This window comes from Eleutherodactylus coqui, chromosome 5 (genome assembly GCF_035609145.1).
Source record: "Eleutherodactylus coqui strain aEleCoq1 chromosome 5, aEleCoq1.hap1, whole genome shotgun sequence".
Taxonomy (NCBI): domain Eukaryota; kingdom Metazoa; phylum Chordata; class Amphibia; order Anura; family Eleutherodactylidae; genus Eleutherodactylus; species Eleutherodactylus coqui.
Window position 1 is genome coordinate 132962043 of NC_089841.1, and position 19424 is coordinate 132981466.

Below are 19424 nucleotides of genomic sequence, written 5' to 3' on the forward strand. Positions count from 1 at the left end.
ATAAACCAAAATCTATACCGCCAAAAACTGTTAGCGAGGAAACTCTACCACTTTGTGTCCACAACTTCTACTCAGATCTATGTTCCTCCATGGTAACAAAGAACATATACTGACACCTGTGTACAAGATCTTGTAGTCATTTATTACTTATTTACTGTATGTAGGTCTGTCTTAATTCTTACCTGAAGTTGGTCAAGCTGTTCATCTAATGTGTCCAATAGGTAATCACAATGATCCCTATGCCTGTCATTTGACAGCAGATGCATCTGAAGATCTGTGATAGTTCCAAACATTAGAAAAGCACATCAATTAATAAAGTAAAGTCCAAAATTTGATAACCATTAAAGAGCCACTCTGGTCATTTTTCCCCCATTCATTATGTAACTAGCCCCCCAGTATATATACATATAAGTTAGCTAGTATTACCTCGGTCAGTAATTCCTTTCTATCTGAAACTTCCTGGAGTCCTTCTCCTCAAATGAGTCATGTGATCTCATTCTGACCATCTAAAATTTACGTGGGTTTATGTTCCTCTCAAAAAGTCAATGAAGGTTTTAAGAGAGGGGCATCAACTCCTGCCAGTTACTGAGGATGATTAGAGACTCCTGTCACACAATTATAATGAGGAGATGACAGTTCAGCCTCCTAACTGTATACTTATGGTCTGTTAGTTAATTTAGCTAATGCTACAGAGTAGTGATAATTGGACTGTCCTCTCTACAAGCAGATATGGTACAGGCTCTAGCGGTTCGTGTGATTTTGTGCTGATGCATCATGGGATTGAAAGCACAGACTAGTGAAAGAGAAAGCAGGAAAAAATGTCAACATTAGGATGGTCCATTATAAGAATCAGACAAGAGGCTGAACTGCATAGAAGTTACTGTGATATACACAGGAGAGATCCAGAATGTGACAGTCGGGTAAGTGAGGGTGGAATGGAAAAATGTGCTTTTTGCTGGAAGAGCCCTTTAAAAAAAATGGTCAGTTCTAGAAATTGTGTACTATTGTAATATTATTAATTGGATTACGAAAAGCTTAACAGTAAAAGTCTGGTACTGTGTTATAGCTCACACAAGGACTCATGCACATAGCCATATTATGACCCCGTTTGCAAAAAAATAGTAGCATCTTCCATTGGATTCCATATATATTCCGTAGAAAGATGCTTCTGAGGGATAATAGCTTCCTACATGTTGTATGGCCCCCAACACAGCCTATATAGCAGTACTTGGGAGCCGTATGGTCTCCATGCATTACGGCACAGGCTCAGTGCACAATCTTCTGCTATGTACAGAAGTCCTTACATCTATGCAAGAAACAGAAAATATAATTTATATAAATCATGAAGTTCTGTTTGTTTTAGGTAGAGATAGCAATGTAAATCACAAACCACATATTGAATTTCTATTGCATTCCTTACTTATTCCAAAATTCTCTTGTGTTGAATCTTCAAAATCTGCATCTTTGTCTTGCGCTGTATCAGTCATATTGTCCTGTGGTTGAAAATGCACATTGTATTATATATCATAATATATTAACACTTCTTTCATGTCAAAAAACACCAATAAATATCAATGTTAATCCTTTCCAATTCACTGTTGGATGTCTTCCAACATTCTGATTGAAGCTTGTACAGCTCTGATGTCGGAAGACGTCCGGCAAGGTATTCTTACTGTATATAACTGGCCGCTCTGTTTTAGAGGGGTCTCTACAGCATGTCACATACTGCAGTACTGACTCTAGCCAGCAGATGGCACCATTGTATAATGGCAGAAAGAGAAAGCCCCCTAGGAAACCCTGAATCCGAAATTGGATTGCAAGGGTTTAATGTTGGTCTTGGTACAGTGAGTTTTGTACAATGATAGTATTGAGGTGATTATATGGGGCATGACGATTGCAGTGATATTGTGTGTGTGTTTTTTCACTCTTAAAAAATATATATTTTTTTTAACTTTACAATTTTAATAAACGTTATTAATATGTATTCTTTTATTTATTCCCAATAGGGACGGCACAGTGTGATTGTTTCAATTCTTTTATAATTATAATGCTTTGGTATACTCAGTATACCAAAGAGTTAGTCACTGTCTAAAACTGCAAAGCAATCTACAAGGCGATGCTGAGGGTTCAGCCTAATAGGCATACGACAGTGGCATGCCAGGAGGGCTTCGTACTGTCATGGCTACCCATCATCATCCTGCAGTTGCATTTGTGGAGGGGGGGGGGCGATAAGGACAGAGAAACCCCCTCCTCTGTTTAACCTCCTAGATGCTGTGGTCGCTACTGTCCATGACATCTAGGAAGTTAAATGACAGGTATTTCTCTGATCCTGGCCATTACAGCGAGAGCCCAGCTGCCAGTGAGCCCAGAGCCCTTGCTGTGATTATGTGGGCGAGAGACCCATGGCTTAAATGTTTGTCATGGAGACTTAAAGCAAGCCAGTTCCCAATCAACCCCTGACTGGAGTGGTTGCACCCACTACCCCTAGCATAGCCCTCAACATCCACACTTGAGAGATCATTAATACCAAATGACAACCAATATCACTGCAGGTCCAAAGAACACCAATATCACAGCATTGTAGAACAGTTATCACCCAAATCAAATACACATCATGCATTCATCATCCTGTGGAATATATTCCCTCATGTGAAGTCTAAGCAGTAATTGTGAACCCATCAGACAACAGTCTCCAGGACATTTAGTCTCACTGCTCATCACAATGATACACTTATCTCATTACATAAATTACTCCATTCACAGTTTTATAGAAAATGACAATTCAATTTGATAGAATTAATTAGTTTTCCATCAAAGATCTTAAATACCAACACTAATTAACAGGCTGCCGGTTGGTCCTGTGTGACTAATGTGCCGGATATTAATGTGCTTGTAAATCTGGGCTTGGATGGACACACAGGTTTCTGGTGCAGGGAATTTGAAATGCCCGCTCCTTGCCCTATATACCTACTTGAAGGATACAGGGTACTATCTTCTGGACTCCACCAGTGTGTTGGCACACAGGTCGTAAGAAACGGTTGACAATATTTTCTTCAGCTATTGTAGACAACATGAGCGTACATATAGCAGGTGCTCTGGTTGGGGTCACAAGTAATATGTGAAGTCCAAGATGGTACCTCAGTCACATAAGGGGATTCAACTACAATGCATGGCAAGAGGCTTGTAGAAGATTTTGTATCGGGGCTCCTGTAGTGTCCAATGACGTTTCTGGTTTGCATATTTTCTATTGAATTGTGCAATTCCAATTCTAGCACCTAAGTTGCACACGTAATTCTGGGAGATCATGGCAGCATGTGCACTAATGGAATAACAGGTCTGTCTATAGGGCCGGCCATAATTGCACCAATTTTAACCCAATATCATGCCCGTTTACCACAATCTCTACATCTCTGGTACAAAAAAAGTGACTGAAGGAAATTTGTTTGGTTGGTCTAAACCAGGCCTGCACAATTTGGCAGGGCAGAAGGGCCAACATTAAAAATAGACAAACCTCTTGGGGCCGCAGATGGGTCTTTAGCAGCTAAAGACCCATTTCCATGTAACGTTCAGTGTAAATGCGGGGGAAAAAAACCCGGTGACTTGTCATTTGCGGTTGTTTAAGCTGAATTTTCAGCCAGTTTAACCCCTTAGTGACAAAGCCTTTTTGCGCCTTTGTGACAAAGCCAAATTTTGAAAATCTGACATGTGTCACTTTAACATTGAATAACTCTGTTAAGGTTTTGCATATCCAAGTGATTCTGACATTGTTTTATCGCCACATGTTGTACTTCATTTGGGTGGTCAAATTAGATTGATAGAATATGTGTATATTTATTAAAAGCGCCAAAATTGGGAACAGTTTTAAAAAAATTGTCCTTTTTTCACATTTTCAATTGCAATATTTCAAATATGTGCAAACATAGTGTACACATTTTTGATAAGATATATATTTCCATCTGTTTACTTTATTCCGGAAGCACATTTGAAAAACTTTAGGCTTTTTTTTTTTTTTTTTACCATTTAGGAGACGTACAAACTTAAAGGGGTTGTCCCGCGCCGAAACGGGGTTTTTTTTTTTTCAACAGCCCCCCCCGTTCGGCGCGAGACAAACCCGATGCAGGGGTTAAAAAAGAAAACCGGACAGTGCTTACCTGAATCCCCGCGCTCCGGTGACTTCTTACTTACCTGGTGAAGATGGCCGCCGGGATCTTCTCCCTCGGTGGACCGCAGGGCTTCTGTGCGGTCCATTGCCGATTCCAGCCTCCTGATTGGCTGGAATCGGCACGTGACGGGGCGGAGCTACCAGGAGCCGCTCTCCGGCACGAGCAGCCCCATTCAGAAAAGAAGAAGACCGGACTGCGCAAGCGCGTCTAATCCGGCGATTAGACGCTGAAAATTAGATGGCACGTAAGTGAATAACTTCTGATAACTTCTGTATGGCTCATAATTAATGCACAATGTACATTACAAAGTGCATTAATATGGCCATACAGAAGTGTATAACCCCACTTGCTTTCGCGGGACAACCCCTTTAACATTGATTATTAAAATTTTGAGTAACATTTTGTTTTCCTACACCAAGTCAGGATTGCAAAGGCTCATAGGTGTCCGAATGATAGATACCCCCACAAATGATCCCATTTTAAAAGCTACACCCCTTAATGTATTCACTGAGGTGTCATGAGCATTTTGAACCCACAGTTTATTTCAGGAGTTAATGCAATTTAGAGGAGAAAAAATAAAATTTCATATTTTTTGCAAATATGTCATTTAAAAAGCAGTTTTTTTCTATAGTGCACATGAAAATGAGGATTTACACCCCAAAATGGATACCCCTGTTTGTTCTATGTACAGAAACAAACCCGCTGTGGCCCTAATCTTCTGTCTCTATGCACAACGGGGCCCAAACCGAAAGGAGAAGCCAATGGCTTTCGGAACAGACATTTTGCTTGAAGGCATTGTAGACTCCATTAAAAACAGGTATTTTTGTACAGCACACAAATAAATGAAGACTTTCACCCCAAAATGGATACCCCCGTTTGTCCCGTGTTCAGAAATATACCCATTGTAGCCCCAATCAGCTAACAGGACACATGGCTCAGCCTATAATGGATGGAACACCCATTGGATTTCATGTCACAACTGAATACATTCCAGCCCCCATTGCCCACTTGTGCAGAAAAACAATTGACTCCCTAAAAATAATCACCAGCCCCCATACCTAAACTGTGTTACGTCTGAGTTACGGTGCGTATTATTACGTAATTACGGAGACCTGGCTGGGATGGGAACATGGGGCAATAAAACCAAGTATCCCTCCCCCTCAGTTGCACTTTTTGGGGGGTATTTCTTGATCTCAGCGGCAGGGATGGGGTAAAAAAAGTGGCGCTCTGTGAATCTTCATAAGCCCGCTGAGGTGCGGCGGTCTCACACAGAAGGCGCTCAACAAGCTGCTCCTGGAACTGCAGGAAGGTGAGTGTTCCTGGGGCTTCTTGTAAATTACATATTACAGGTAGCGGTCTGAATAACGCCGGGCTCACACGGCCATAGGTGAAATCTGTTTGCCGAGGCTCGCAGCGAATTCCAGCTACGAGCCCGGCCGTGGCGATGCATACGGCCGCTTAATGTACTGAGCATAACTGCGGGTGCAGGAAGATTTTACATTTCCTGGGAAATCCTTGACTTTTGCGCATGTGTTCGCCATTTTGCTAACGGATGCATGCAACGAAGCTGGGAAAGATAAGCAGATAAAGATCCGATTGGGGGGCAAATCTGGGGACCTTAGGACAGTAATTTAATCTCCCCTCTCCTTTCAGTTTAAATGCTCTGCACGAGCGTAGATAGCCTTAGCGGTAATGTCAGTGCTTGTGCAGTCGTTTAAAAGACTGGCGGCCCGTGTAAAAGGGCCTTTACTTTGTAAATAAAGGTAATAAAAGTGTTATTATTATGTTATTGATTATTTATTATGTTATTATTATATTATTTATTATTAAGTTATTAATTATCTATTAGTTAATTTATTTACAAAGTAAAGACCCTTTTAGGCCTCCTTCCCACAGGCGGGTTTCCACCGCGTTGCCCCGCAGCTATTAGGTTCTATTGAACCTAATAGCGCAATGCTCACGGTGCGGAATTCCACCGTGGAATTCCGCCCCGTGAAATCACCCATAATCACCCGCGGCATGTTCTATTTGCTGCGGGCGTATGCTCGGACGGCTTCCATTGCAGTCAATGGAAGCCATCTGTCACGCTATCTTCCACTGTAGCACAGTGGAAGATAGCGTGAAACTGCTTCCTCGCCCACCGACGCCCGCATTATATGACGCGGCCGACGCATCATGTGACGCTGTGGGGGTGTCATATGACACTGCCGGCGCATCACATAACACTGCCGGCGCATCATGCGCTGTACTGCGCATGCGCGCCGGAACAGGATGCGAGACATTGGGCAGCGGATCCAGAGGTGAGTACAGGATCTTTGGGGGGCACCGTGACGGACTCTGCTGCAGAATTCAGCTTGCGGAGCCTATCACGTCCGTGGGCCCTAGGCCTTACACGGGCCGCCAGTCTTTTAAATGACTGCACGATCTATTATATCATTTACTGGGTGCCTGATGGCACACATTCCATTTTCCTACTCTGTCATAGGAACAAGTAAGCTGAATGCCAGCTGGGCATGTAATCCGTCCGACTGAACCCCAAAAAGCACCTGATGACGGCCGCTGTATGAATATAATTACAGTACAGGCAATATCACTGTACTTATACATAGGGGGTCGTCAGGGGCCGTTTGGTTCCATCAGATGGATTATATTTCCAGCTGGCATTTGGTTTTCCTGTTCCCATGACAGAATAGGAAAATGGAATCCATGATTGCAGATGTGAACAGAGCCTAAATAGATTTATTTTAATTCTAATGTACTCTTACATATGTATGCTAACCTCTACTTTCTTTTGCAGGGCAGTAGGGGCAACCAGGGACTAAGCTCTGTTACCTGGTGGTGGCTCCTTCAGCTGAAGGTCGGATGCAGACTGGCGGGTTGGATTCCGCATGCGCCCTGTGCCCAGCCGGCATCCACGCGTACCTGTCCTGAAGTCTTTTTATATGTGCTATGAATGGTCCGCACGGTGAGCCGTCGGACACTCGCGATACAGATTTTTTACAAATTTTTTTAATCTCTACTTTTACGCCTAGTGATGACGCGGAATCCGCGACCTTTCCGCAACGTAAATGGAAGCCGTATGAAATCAGCACAGAAATGGAGCATGCTGTGATTTCTCCTCTGCGTCAGGAAAAAAAAAAAAACAATTGCGATTGATTTCCGCTCATGTAGAGGAAATCCTGTTTTGCCACAGCATGCTATGGGCGGTATTTCCTGCAGAATCTGGAGGCGGACGTCCGCTCTGGATTCCGCAATCCCGTGTGCAGGTGACCGTAGAGCAAGGACATTGCAGCTTTATTCTGGAAGCTCCAGCTCACCTGACGCTATCCTTCCAGTGATGTGAAGACGCTGACGGCTGAAGGAGGGCTCACCACCACATACTCCCCCTATCGGTGGTAGGCCCATCCATTCTTACTGGAAGGGCAGCTCCCGGCCCACCACAACGGCATTGCAGTCCCCCACACAGCCGTCAGCAGCCCCGTGTGCGCAGTGGATCCTGTCAGCACTGCTGCGCTGACATCATGGGGCATTATCCCTGAGGCTGCGTGGCCTGGGCCGCTAGAATTCCTGCACCCGGCCGCATGTTGTGCAGCCCTGGTCTAAACTAGGTAATTTTTCCGACTTCCATGAAAAAAATCTTATCCTAAAATATGGTTGCATGCCCTTTCAGATCAACCGTAACAATGGATGATCTGAAGGGCATGCAACAATTAGATGCGTCATCTAAAATTTCGGGACCCCACTGAAAAATCTGTTAGAGGGTCCCCACCTTATATGTAATTTATAGTATTTGGAAAACTGCTAAGTGGCAAAGGGACTGCTGGGTCACTTGAGACATTAGTTCAAGTGTCACTTCTGCACCTCATAGACTCTGATCATATACATAGCGCTGTCTGCACGGGGATACGTAATACAGTGATGTTACTGTACAGGGATAGTAAGGTGACATCACACTACAGAGATAATAACCCAGTGATGTCACACTACAGAGAAAAAAAACACAATAACATCACAGTACGCATATAATAAACGCAGTGCTGTCCGAGATAATAAGCGCTGCCATTATGATACAGGTGTAATAAACATCACAGTACAGGTATAATAAGCTGTGCTATCACAATACAAGGATAACACAAAGGCATAACAGCACAGGTATAATAACCCAGTGATGTCACAGTAGAAATAATACACACAATGACATCACAGTGCACGTGTAATAAACACAGTGATGTCACAGTACAATCAACAGTGACATCATAGTACTGGTGTCACAATACTGACATAATAAACAGTTGTATTCTGCACAGGCACAATACATACAGTAGGTGACCTAACAGCAGAGATGTAATAGTCAGAGTAAGTGTCACAGTGCTGGGATAATGCACACAGTGATGTCACAGTGCCAGGATGATGCACACTGTGATGTCACAGTGCCGGGATGATGCACACTGTGATGTCACAGTGCCGGGATGATGCACACTGTGATGTCACAGTGCCGGGATGATGCACACAGTGATGTCACAGTACTGGGATGATGCACACAGTGATGTAACAATGCTAGGATGATGCACACTGTGATGTCACAGTGCTGGGATGATGCACACAGTGATGTCACAATGCTAGGATGATGCACACCGTGATGTCACAGTGCCGGGATGATGCACACAGTGATCAGAGTTCTACTATGAAGGGATAACAGTGATGTCACAAAACAGATACACAGTGATGTCATAGTAAATAGAAAAAAACACTATGAAGTAATAGGAAAGGGTTATTGCAGACAGTGATGTCACACTATGTGAAGCATGCATAGTGACATCACAGAACAAGTATAATAAGCATAATGAAGTCACTGCCAATTATTAAGAACCGCGGTGATGTCAGGGCTCCGAAATAAAGCACACAGCAGTACAATGCAAGTGATGTCACAGTACAGAGGTAATCAGTACAGTGATGTCACGGCACAGAGGTAATCAGTACAGTGATGTCACGGCACAGAGGTAATCAGTACATTGATGTCCCAGCACAGAGATAATCAGTACAGTGACGTCACAAGACAGAGGTAATCAGTACAGGGATGTCACAGCACCGGGATTACGTATCGGAGACGCATCAGTGGGCTCCTTTAGCCCAGCTGCCGCCTTTGCATCACTATAGCCTTCCAATAATGAAGACCACTGAGCCTTGGCCTCGGTCAGTGACATGGGGTCCCCCCGCTCCGCCCGCACGTCCCCCCGCAGCCCCCGTGCATTATGTATATCCACAGCGCTGCACTCACTGCATCCGGCGAACCGCGCGACTCTCAAACTGCTCCATAAAGTTGTACGACTCGTCTCCTAGCAACGGCAAACGCCGGATGTCCCGGCCCGTGTAGTCATGGTAACCATAGAGCCCGACACGGCGGATTGGTCAGGATTTACTACTGTCGCTTAGCAACGCTGTGGAAGGTGGTTGCAGGAGCGCCAGACTGAGCTTGTTTAGCGGGGACGAGGAGGGAGTATGGCGGATGTGCGGAGTGACAGGCGTGCAGGGAGCGGGCTGGACAGGAGAGTCCGTTGCCTGCTGCGGGCTTCGCGAGGAGCCGGGATGGCGGCGGCGGGAACTCAGCGCTTCCCGCTCCGTCCTGCAGCTGTCCGCGGACGGGAGGATGAGGGGAAGCAGCCCACTGATGTGCGCCTGAGCGCAGCATATTTCTGCCCTGAACGGGCTTGTCTGCCCGCAAGACATCTTCATTTGCGCGCAGCAAACGCACCGATTGAAATGGCCGCTTAGCACCAGATGTGTTGATTCTGCAGCGCTGTCACGCAGTGTTTCACGCATCTCCTTGCATATCGCACGCACATTTGCGCACCCCATGTTAACTCCTATGGGGACCTTTGGCGCTCATATGTCCTATTGTTTGAGTGACCGAAATGCGTGCGTAAAATACAGAAATGTGAGTGAGCCCGCTGAAATCAATGGTCTATTCCCCCCGTGTAAAGCCGGCCTGAGCCCGCTGAAATCAATGGTCTATTCCCTCCGTGTAAAGCCGGCCTGAGCCCGCTGAACTCAATGGTCTATTCCCTCCGTGTAAAGCCGGCCTGAGCCCGCTGAAATCAATGGTCTATTCCCTCCGTGTAAAGCCGGCCTGAGCCCGCTGTCACACAGCCCATATAATATCGCCCGACTATCAACCCCATTCTTTTGAATGGAGTCATATACATGAAAAAATGGCGGCATGTTTTCTATTTGCGTGTTCCTCGGAACGTATCGCCTATTGTTTTCAATGAGACAGGGAAACACATCACACGGCGTGCGCGGCGAGGTTTACCATCCAAAACAATGGGTAACGCTTGCTGATCCTCCACCACGGCTAAGGCTGCGCCAAAGGATTACTACTTTACCTGAAGTGATAGCAGGCGGTTGTGACAGCGGGTAAATCTCACATTGGTGAGCGTGAGATCGGGCCGAGTCTCTCAGCCTAATATTGCACTCACCTGTGTGCAGGTAGCCTCATGTCCACGGCAGATCAGATGCTGCATGCGGGAGCCCACAGCGGCATCCCACCCTGCCCGTGGCCGAGGACCCCGCGGGACTCCTATCTTCCCTCTGCAGATTTAGGCAGATGCTTAAAGGGGTTTTCCATCTTTAGGATAGGTCATCAATAGTTGATCGGCTGGGGTCCTTCGCTCAGAACCTCAGCCGATCAGCTGAGCGGGAGCATGCTGTCAGGGCCGCAATAACACAGAGGCCTGAGTGGAAGCCTCAACGCTGACCGCTGTGTAGTGGCCGGTGCTTGTAACTGCAGGCTGGGGTCTCAATGAAATCAGTGCAAGCTGTGCCTGCAGTTACAAGCACCGGCCACTACACTTAGGGCGGCGCGGAGACTTCAACTGCTTCAGCTCTGGCCTCTGTATTCGCGGCGCTAATGGCATACGCCCGCTCAGCTTAACGATCGGGGTCCTGAGTGATGGACCCCGGCCGATCAACTGTTGGTGACCTATCCTGATGATAGGCCATCAATAGTATTTTTGACAGAACCCCCTTTAATCGTCTGCCTAAATCTTCTCATTTTTTCCCAGACCAGAAAGGTGGCAGATACCAGGGAAGCATAGCTGACACGCAAAGATGGGAGACAGTCTACCCGTATCATTTCATCACAGTATTCATCAATTATTCAGTTCTTCCTCATATTGTGTAATTTGCATGCATAACATGGGGGAAGCTATGGAGGCATTATTTTGCATCAATTTACATAGGCGAGTTAATACATGGAGTTTTGTACCTAATTATGCAGCGATTACATCTATCTTTATTAATTCCTCAGATCTTTCAACACGTCTATAAAAGGCTATTTTTGATGATTACTACAAACTACAATTTCTGAAGAATGTATATTCATTGTCAAAAAAAAATCAGGCAACTTTATATGTATGATTGTAACGTTGTAATATCAGAGCAAAAGGATGATTTATTGCAGAAAACTGAACACTTCAAGGGAGGCGCTAGTACCCTGCTGTACTGCCTCTAGCTTGGATACACTGTGATATGGGTGGGCATGGAGGCTCTAGTACCCTGTTGTACCACCACTAGCTTGGATGCAAGATGTGTTAGGGGTGGGCATGAAGGCTCTAGTACCCTGTTGGGCCACCTCTAGCTTGGATGCAAGATGTGATAGGGTGGGCATGGAGGCTCTAGTACCCTGTTGTACCACCACTAGCTTGGATGCAAGATGTGTTAGGGGTGGGCATGAAGGCTCTAGTACCCTGTTGTACCACCTCTAGCTTGGATGCAAGATGTGTTAGGGGTGGGCATGAAGGCTCTAGTACCCTGTTGGGCCACCTCTAGCTTGGATGCAAGATGTGATAGGGTGGGCATGGAGGCTCTAGTACCCTGTTGTACCCCCTCCAGCTTGGATGCAAGATGTGATAGGGGTGGGCATGGAGGCTCTAGTACCCTGTTGTACCGCCTCTAGCTTGGATGCAAGATGTGATATGGGCGGGCATGGAGGCTTTAGTACCCTGTTGTACCACCTCTAGCTTGGATACAAGATGGGATACGGATGGACATGGAGGCTCTAGTACCCTGTTGTACTGCCTCCAGCTTGGATACAAGATGTGATATGGGCGGGCATGGAGGCTCTAGTACCCTGTTGTACCACCTCTAGCTTAGATACAAGATGTGATATGGGCGGGCATGGATACTCTAGTACCCTGTTGTACCACCTCTTGCTTGGATACAAGATGTGATACGGGCGGGCATGGAGGCTTTAGTACCCTGTTGTACCACCTCTAGCTTGGATACAAGATGGGATACGGATGGACATGGAGGCTCTAGTACCCTGTTGTACCGCCTCTAGCTTGGATGCAAGATGTGATAGGGGTGGGCATGGAGGCTCTAGTACCCTGTTGTACTGCCTCCAGCTTGAAAACAAGATGTGATACGGGCGGGCATGGAGGCTCTAGTACCCTGTTATACTGCCTCCTGCTTCAATACAAGATGTGATATGCGTGGGCATAGAGGCTCTAGTACCCTGTTCTACTGCCTCTAGCTTGGATACACTGTGATATAGAGTGGGCATGGAGGCTCTAATACCCTGTTGTACCGCCTCTAGCTTGGATGCAAGATATGATACGGGTGGGCATGGAGGCTCTAGTACCCTGTTGTACCACCTCTAGCTTAGATGTAAGATGTGATACGGGTGGACATGAAGGCTCTAGTACCCTGTTTTACCGCCTCTAGCTTGAATGCAAGATGTGATAGGGGTGGGCATGGAGGCTCTAGTACCCTGGTGTACTGTCTCCAGCCCGAATACAAGATGTGATACGGGCGGGCATGGAGGCTCTAGTACCCTGTTGTACTGCCTCCAGCTTGGATACAAGATGTGATAGGGTGGGCATGGAGGCTCTAGTACCCATTTTTTACTGCCTCCTGCTTCAATACAAGATGTGATATGCGTGGGCATAGAGGCTCTAGTACCCTGTTGTACTGCCTCTAACTTGGATACACTGTGATATAGAGTGGGCATGGAGGCTCTAATACCCTGTTGTACCGCCTCTAGCTTGGATGCAAGATATGATACGGGTGGGCATGGAGGCTCTAGTACCCTGCTGTACCACCTCTAGCTTAGATGTAAGATGTGATACGGGTGGACATGGAGGCTCTAGTACCCTGTTGTACTGCCTCTAGCTTGGATACAAGATGTGATATGGGCGGGTATGGAGGCTCTAGTACCCTGTTGTACTGCCTCTAGCTTGGATACAAGATGTGATACGGTCAGGTATGGAGGCTCTAGTACCCTGTTGTACCGCCTCTAGCTTGGATACAAGATGTGATATGGGTGGCAAGCAGGCTCTAGTACCCTGTTGGGCCGCTTCTAGCTTGGATACACTGTGATATTGGGTGGGCATGGAGGTTCTAATACCCTATTGTATGGCCTCTAGCATAGATGCAAAATGTGATACCAGCAGGCATGGAGGCATACAGGATTCATATGATATCCTGCAGCATATTGGTCCACATTTGCTGTAAGTGAACCTCTAGATCGTGCAAACTTGTAGACTGTCAAAGATGGCATCTCAGATGGTCCCATACATTTTCTATTGGTGATAAATCTGGTGACTGGACAGCCACAGAAGTGTGGCAATGTTGTCGAGACATTCCTGTGACACCCTTGCTATATGCCGCCAAGCATTATCCTGCTACAAGCCTCGTGGCAGCCACCATGAGAGGAACAGATGTGGCTGCAGGATGTCCTGAACATATCGCTGAGCTGTCATTGTCCCTCGTACCACTACTGGGGGGGGACTGACTGTTATATGCAGTGGCCCCCTAGACCATCAGGGGGCAGTGTGCCATTCCACAGCAAAGGCAGGATTGAGGTGCTTCCCCCATAGGTCTCCAGACATGAATTCGGCCGTCGTCAGTGCCCAAACTACACTTGTATTTGTTGCTGAAGACTACCTGGTTCCACTCCATAGCAGTCCAGTTTAGTTGTTTATGACACCATTGCAAACATAGGTGATGGTGGGTGTCAAAGGCAGTACACTTAATAGGCGCTGGAAGACCAAATGATCTTCAGCCAAGCACCTGGACATGATTTGGACAGACACAGGGTTGTATAACGATGGTGCCGTCTAGCTCTGGATGGTGGACAATAATAAAGTTAGAGCTGCTTGTGCTACTTGGACGATCAGATGATCCTCTCTACAGGCAGTCTGTCGACGGCATCCTGACCCCGATCGCCTTGTGTACCCTCACACATCCACTGGTCCCAACACCCCCTAACACTTTGGTCAGAATGGCCCAGGTGGCGGGCAATTTGTTGATAAGCCCATCCAGCTGAACAGATCCCCATAATGCGCCCCTCTCGAACTCTGTTAACCGGGTGAAATCTCTTTGATTGCATCATAGAGGCGTCTAGCGGTCAACAAGCTCTACACAAGCAGAGAAAGAGCCTTTTTATAGGCCAAGTGTGGAACCACTTTTAGGGTCTCGGGTGGCAAGACCGTTCATCTAATCACTCCACAACTCCAATCCTTTGTATATCTGCCTGAGATGGAAGTAGACATTTTGGGTTCACATAATGGTCATGATGTCGCCAAGAGCCTGCAGTCATGCAAGTCCCTGCAGCTTACAAATGATTTTTTATCTGACTGTTCGATTGTTAATGGCAGCAAAAGGCAATTATTAGTCATTTGCAAGCCGCCATACCATGGGTCTTTTGGTTGCATCTCTGACGTGTGGCGGCTACTACAGCATATGAGACCCTACACATACGGTTGTTCCCTTTACAGGTGGGAGTATCAAATAGTATAGTTGCAGGGCGCATGTACCCTATATGGCTTGCAGAATGCATCATTTATAACATCCTGTAGTCTGTGAAAAGATCTTTAAACACAGGCCACCAAAAAACATCTTGCTGCCTAAAGTTAGTGTGAAAGAGCCTGTGACGCCTGACGTCCATTGCTACCACAAGATATGTTCCCTTTGGTCAGATGGGACGTACACAGGCCTTTGAGCTTTTAGAGCACACCATACAATCTAACTGCAAGGCCTGCAAAAGAAAGAGAAGGGATACAAGTGTTCCTCAAATACATCATATTCACCCAAAATCAAGTGCATCATGACTGCAGTAGTTGGAAAGCGGCCAATGACCTTTATTGCCCAGATCACTGGTCTATATGAATGAATACCCATTACCCAGTATGAAGGACTCCGTTCATCCCTCATCAAGTTGACACTGTGATAGAAGCATGACAACATAATCTGATCGTATCATTTATTGATGGGTTTGTGTGGTTATGTCTGAGCCACAAAACAGGTTGTGCTTTTATTACAGTCGTTCAAAATGTCACAATCTCCATAACTTGGTGTCAGAGAGATGGGAATCACATTTTCTGGAGCATAAAGACCTATATGTAGGAAAACACAGCGCTTCACAGCTTTTCTCCTTTATTCACATTTCAGTACAACCACCAGGTTTGTGACAGTACAGTTCAGTTCACAATCAGCATCATCCACAGTCCATTAACCAGTTCATGTACATTCATCCTTTGGTTATTCTGACCCCAAGTCCTCCATCCCATCTTGTCATTGAGACTTCACAGTGATGGGACCAGAAGTTGTACACTGTTGTGTTATAAGTCACTCTCTTCTACAACCTGAGTTCTACACATTTTGTTTAGGATTTATTGAGCACTGCTGTTTCTATAAGTGATACAATAGGAGATTCTTATGACCTCGTACCTCTACCTGTACTTCTTAAAACTTTCTTATATTGCATTAATAGACTACAGTATTCTGGAGCTGCTCGCTGATAAATATCTGGCCACACCAATATTCTACAGATTTAACTACCTGCAAGAATCTCACTATTGTGACATAGCTGTGATTGAAAGGCTTTGCATGATGTTTGAAGGCAGCAGATTCAGGCACTATAAAATGATCACCACAAGATCCTATATAAACACTACTGTGTAGAACAAGAAAACTTCAGCCAAGTTCAGAAAGTACACACATATTAGAGAAGTCCTGAACCCGGCACTTCCAACCAGAGTCACATTTCTAGGATCGGTAAGAAACACTCCCGATGATCGAGGAGTTGAAGAATGGGATAATCCTGCCCTATAGGAGATATATCCATATTATTCAAACATGCCAAGTGTAGACAGCAACTTACTATATACTAATCAGACCTGAAGTCATGGACATTTTAATTGGCAGTGCCAGGTAAAAACAGAACCTATAGACTCAAGTAAAGAAGCTCATAGTACTGTTCACTCTAGGTTCTATTATGGCCCCCTGTCCACGGCCGAGGCGGAATATCGCTAGCGATATTCCACCGCAAGGGAGGAGGGGGAGCACTGACAGGTCTCCGAGATGAGCCTATATAATAGATAGGCTCACCGCAGAGAATAATGGCAATAGGCGATTTAAATCCCGTGAGCGGAGAATCTATGATTCTCCGCTCGTGGACGCCAGTGCTGCGCTTTCCATAGTAATCCTATGAAAAGCTTTACAGAGCGTGATCCGCAGGCGATTTATCGCAAGTGGATCATTGCCCGTGGACAGGCAGCCTATGTAAGGCCGGCTTCAGATGGACGAAAGCGCAATTGCCCATGCCATATGCAACTTTTTTATGCTATGAACGAGGCTTTTTTGTGCACGTTGGCGTATTTTGCTGTACTTTTTCTGCTCGTAGGACACGGTCATAGTCGCCCAGCAAACTAACGAACAACTTAAATGACTAATTAGTTCCAGATGTGTTACGCCGTGTTTCACGCATTTTTTGCATATTTCGCGTGCATTTGCGCAAGCCCCATTGATTTTAATGGGGAACTTTGGTGCACAAATGCACACAAAGATAGAGCATGTTCTATCTTTTTATGCGCACGCAAAATACGCACATGTGAAAGAACCCATTGAAATCAATTACAGCTGATATCAGATCTGCGGTTTCCGGAAGGAAGGGGGGGGGGGGGATTATTCATTTTTAAACAGAAAATATAAATAATTTCTGAGAATGTCTCTTTATTATATGGAGAATGCAGCAAAGTGTCTTTCAAAGCAGGTTACCTTCTTTAATCAAACCAGATACATACAACTGACCTGCACTGCTCCACATTAAATGCGTACCCAAGAAAATAATAATCTTTATTTGCATAGCGCCAACTTGTTCCACAGCTTAATATAAAGAGTCATAGATGATTTATAGGACTAGTTTCCAGCCATAGTTACTACATGTCAAAATATTGTTACTTGCAGTTCTGATAGAAAGACTGAGTGGCCATGTGCATATTACTAATCCAACACTCCCAGTGTTCATGGCAAGCTCTAGGACATGCAGTCTGAAAGTTGCAGTAAGGAAACAAGAGGAGACCAGCCATCAGTAGTGAAGTATGGAGGGATACACTGGTCTGGCACACTTGACGATTGGAGACCGGTCTCTTCTTGTTTCCGTATTGCTACTTTGCCATTCACAGTGGTGTTGTTTGATTAGTAATAAGCACATGGTCAGTGGATCTTTCCAACAGGCTCGCAAGTAGCATTATTTTGACATTTGGTATCCATGACTGTGAAAACTTCTTGGCGCCTACGTTCGAGATCCATTACTAATCCTGTAACTCCTCTGTGACTGTTGATTCTCTTGGATACACATTTTATTTGGGAGCAGCACAGGTTAGTTGTATCTATTATTTTTTTACACATGAATTGATGGTAAAGTAGATGGAAGGAGCTTTCTGTTGGGAAGCTTAACTTTTCTCTACTTTGAAGGAGTTAATCCAGCCTTTAAAAATGTGTTGGCCTACTCTCAGAACAGGCCAACAAAATGTGATTAGTGGAAGCCCACAACCGGAGACCGCAGCTGATAGAAAGGGCCACGACACTCAACTGTGCACTAGAGTTGCTTCAATGTGTATCCAAGTACGATCCCGTTCATACTCAAAATGCAGTTTTTTTATGGTGGCTGTTCTGAGCACTCTTGGCTTCTGCCACTGAAGTGAATGCGATAAGGCCCCAGTACTCAGAACAGCCACTATAGAAATATGGCATACTGAGTACTAACAGGATCGTACACAGATGTAAACACTGAAGTGGTTGCAATGATTAGCTGATTCAAGCTGATGAGCACCAGCCCCTTGGATCAGCTGATCAGTGGGGTCCTGGCAAGATTTTCAGGGCCTATCCTGAGGATATGCCATCATTAATTCAGCTGTGCATTCATAAAAAACAAGTGGAAACCCCATTTAGACCTCAAGGACACATCAGAGTCATGTCCACTGAGCCTATATGAAACTACTCCAGTGGAGACTAGTTATGTAATAGGCATCCAAAAGAGCTTTGACAGATTTTTTTGTCACATTTTATATGAAATCAGACAAAAAACTCTCAATTTTCATAAGAAAGTTTAGCCATAGAGATAACTTATATTCCCCATACACTTCTATGGGTGCTGTACTACAATTGCCCACCAGCACAGAGATGTGTGAACATAGCCTTCAGCTAGCCATAGACATCACATAGCTGTCAGTTAGTTGAATGATTGTTTGGCCAACAACTAGCACACCCAACTTACATTTGAGGGGGATAAGCAGTTACCAGAACTCTTTGATACAGCTTATCTCCATGGGAAAGAAAGGATCAACAGGTTAAAATTCAAATCTATGTTAACCTTGTGAACCCCCAATTGTAGATGTTGGGGTTCTGCCCTGCCCATAGATTGTCACTATCTCTAGATGGAATTGATAGGATTGGCTATGAAAAAAATGAATGTCCTTGGCTAACTTTAAGATGTAATTTGTTGGAAGACCCTCATTATGCATGATTCACCAGCCATCAGGTAGTTAGTTCTGCCCCTTCATTCAGCTTCTGGATGAATTGCCATTTACGGCTCTGTGCTAGAATAAAGTGTGCCATGGACCCTTACTTCATTATATAATGTGGCACAGGTTATACGTAAGAGGCCCCTGGTATAGTCCTGATTTTATATACATGTTCACTGATCCTTACATGGTTATATAGATATATAAAAATACAGCTGTAATAGTATTAGGAAGAATATCTCTAGTGAAATGTCTAAAACTACTCTAGTTATTACACACTATATGGGGTAGATTATAGGCCCGCGATTTCCCGACAGGTAACGTATGGAGTAGGTAATGCATGAAAGAGCTACTGTCAATAGTCACTGTAGCTACCTCACCACGATGTCTGTATAAAAAGGCATACTTAATATAAAAACGGTGTATTCTATTAAAAACCTAAGCCTAATAATGCACA

The 19424-nt window shown here is 45.1% G+C and overlaps 1 protein-coding gene across 4 annotated transcripts in view; it reads right to left on the reverse strand.

Moving 5' to 3' along the window:
- The window catches only part of LOC136627787 (golgin subfamily A member 6-like protein 25), a 62151-nt gene extending 52650 nt beyond the window's left edge, over window positions 1-9501 (reverse strand). For all 4 annotated transcript variants that reach the window (XM_066603180.1, XM_066603179.1, XM_066603178.1 and 1 more), the window contains exons 1-3: window positions 9442-9501; window positions 1421-1493; window positions 183-274 (exon numbers count right to left, since the gene is read on the reverse strand). In XM_066603180.1, the coding sequence (XP_066459277.1) occupies window positions 183-274; window positions 1421-1487 (159 nt within the window). In that variant the 5' untranslated portion in view covers window positions 1488-1493; window positions 9442-9501. The remainder of the gene's footprint in view (window positions 1-182; window positions 275-1420; window positions 1494-9441) is intronic.
- Window positions 9502-19424: the final 9923 nt, after the last annotated feature.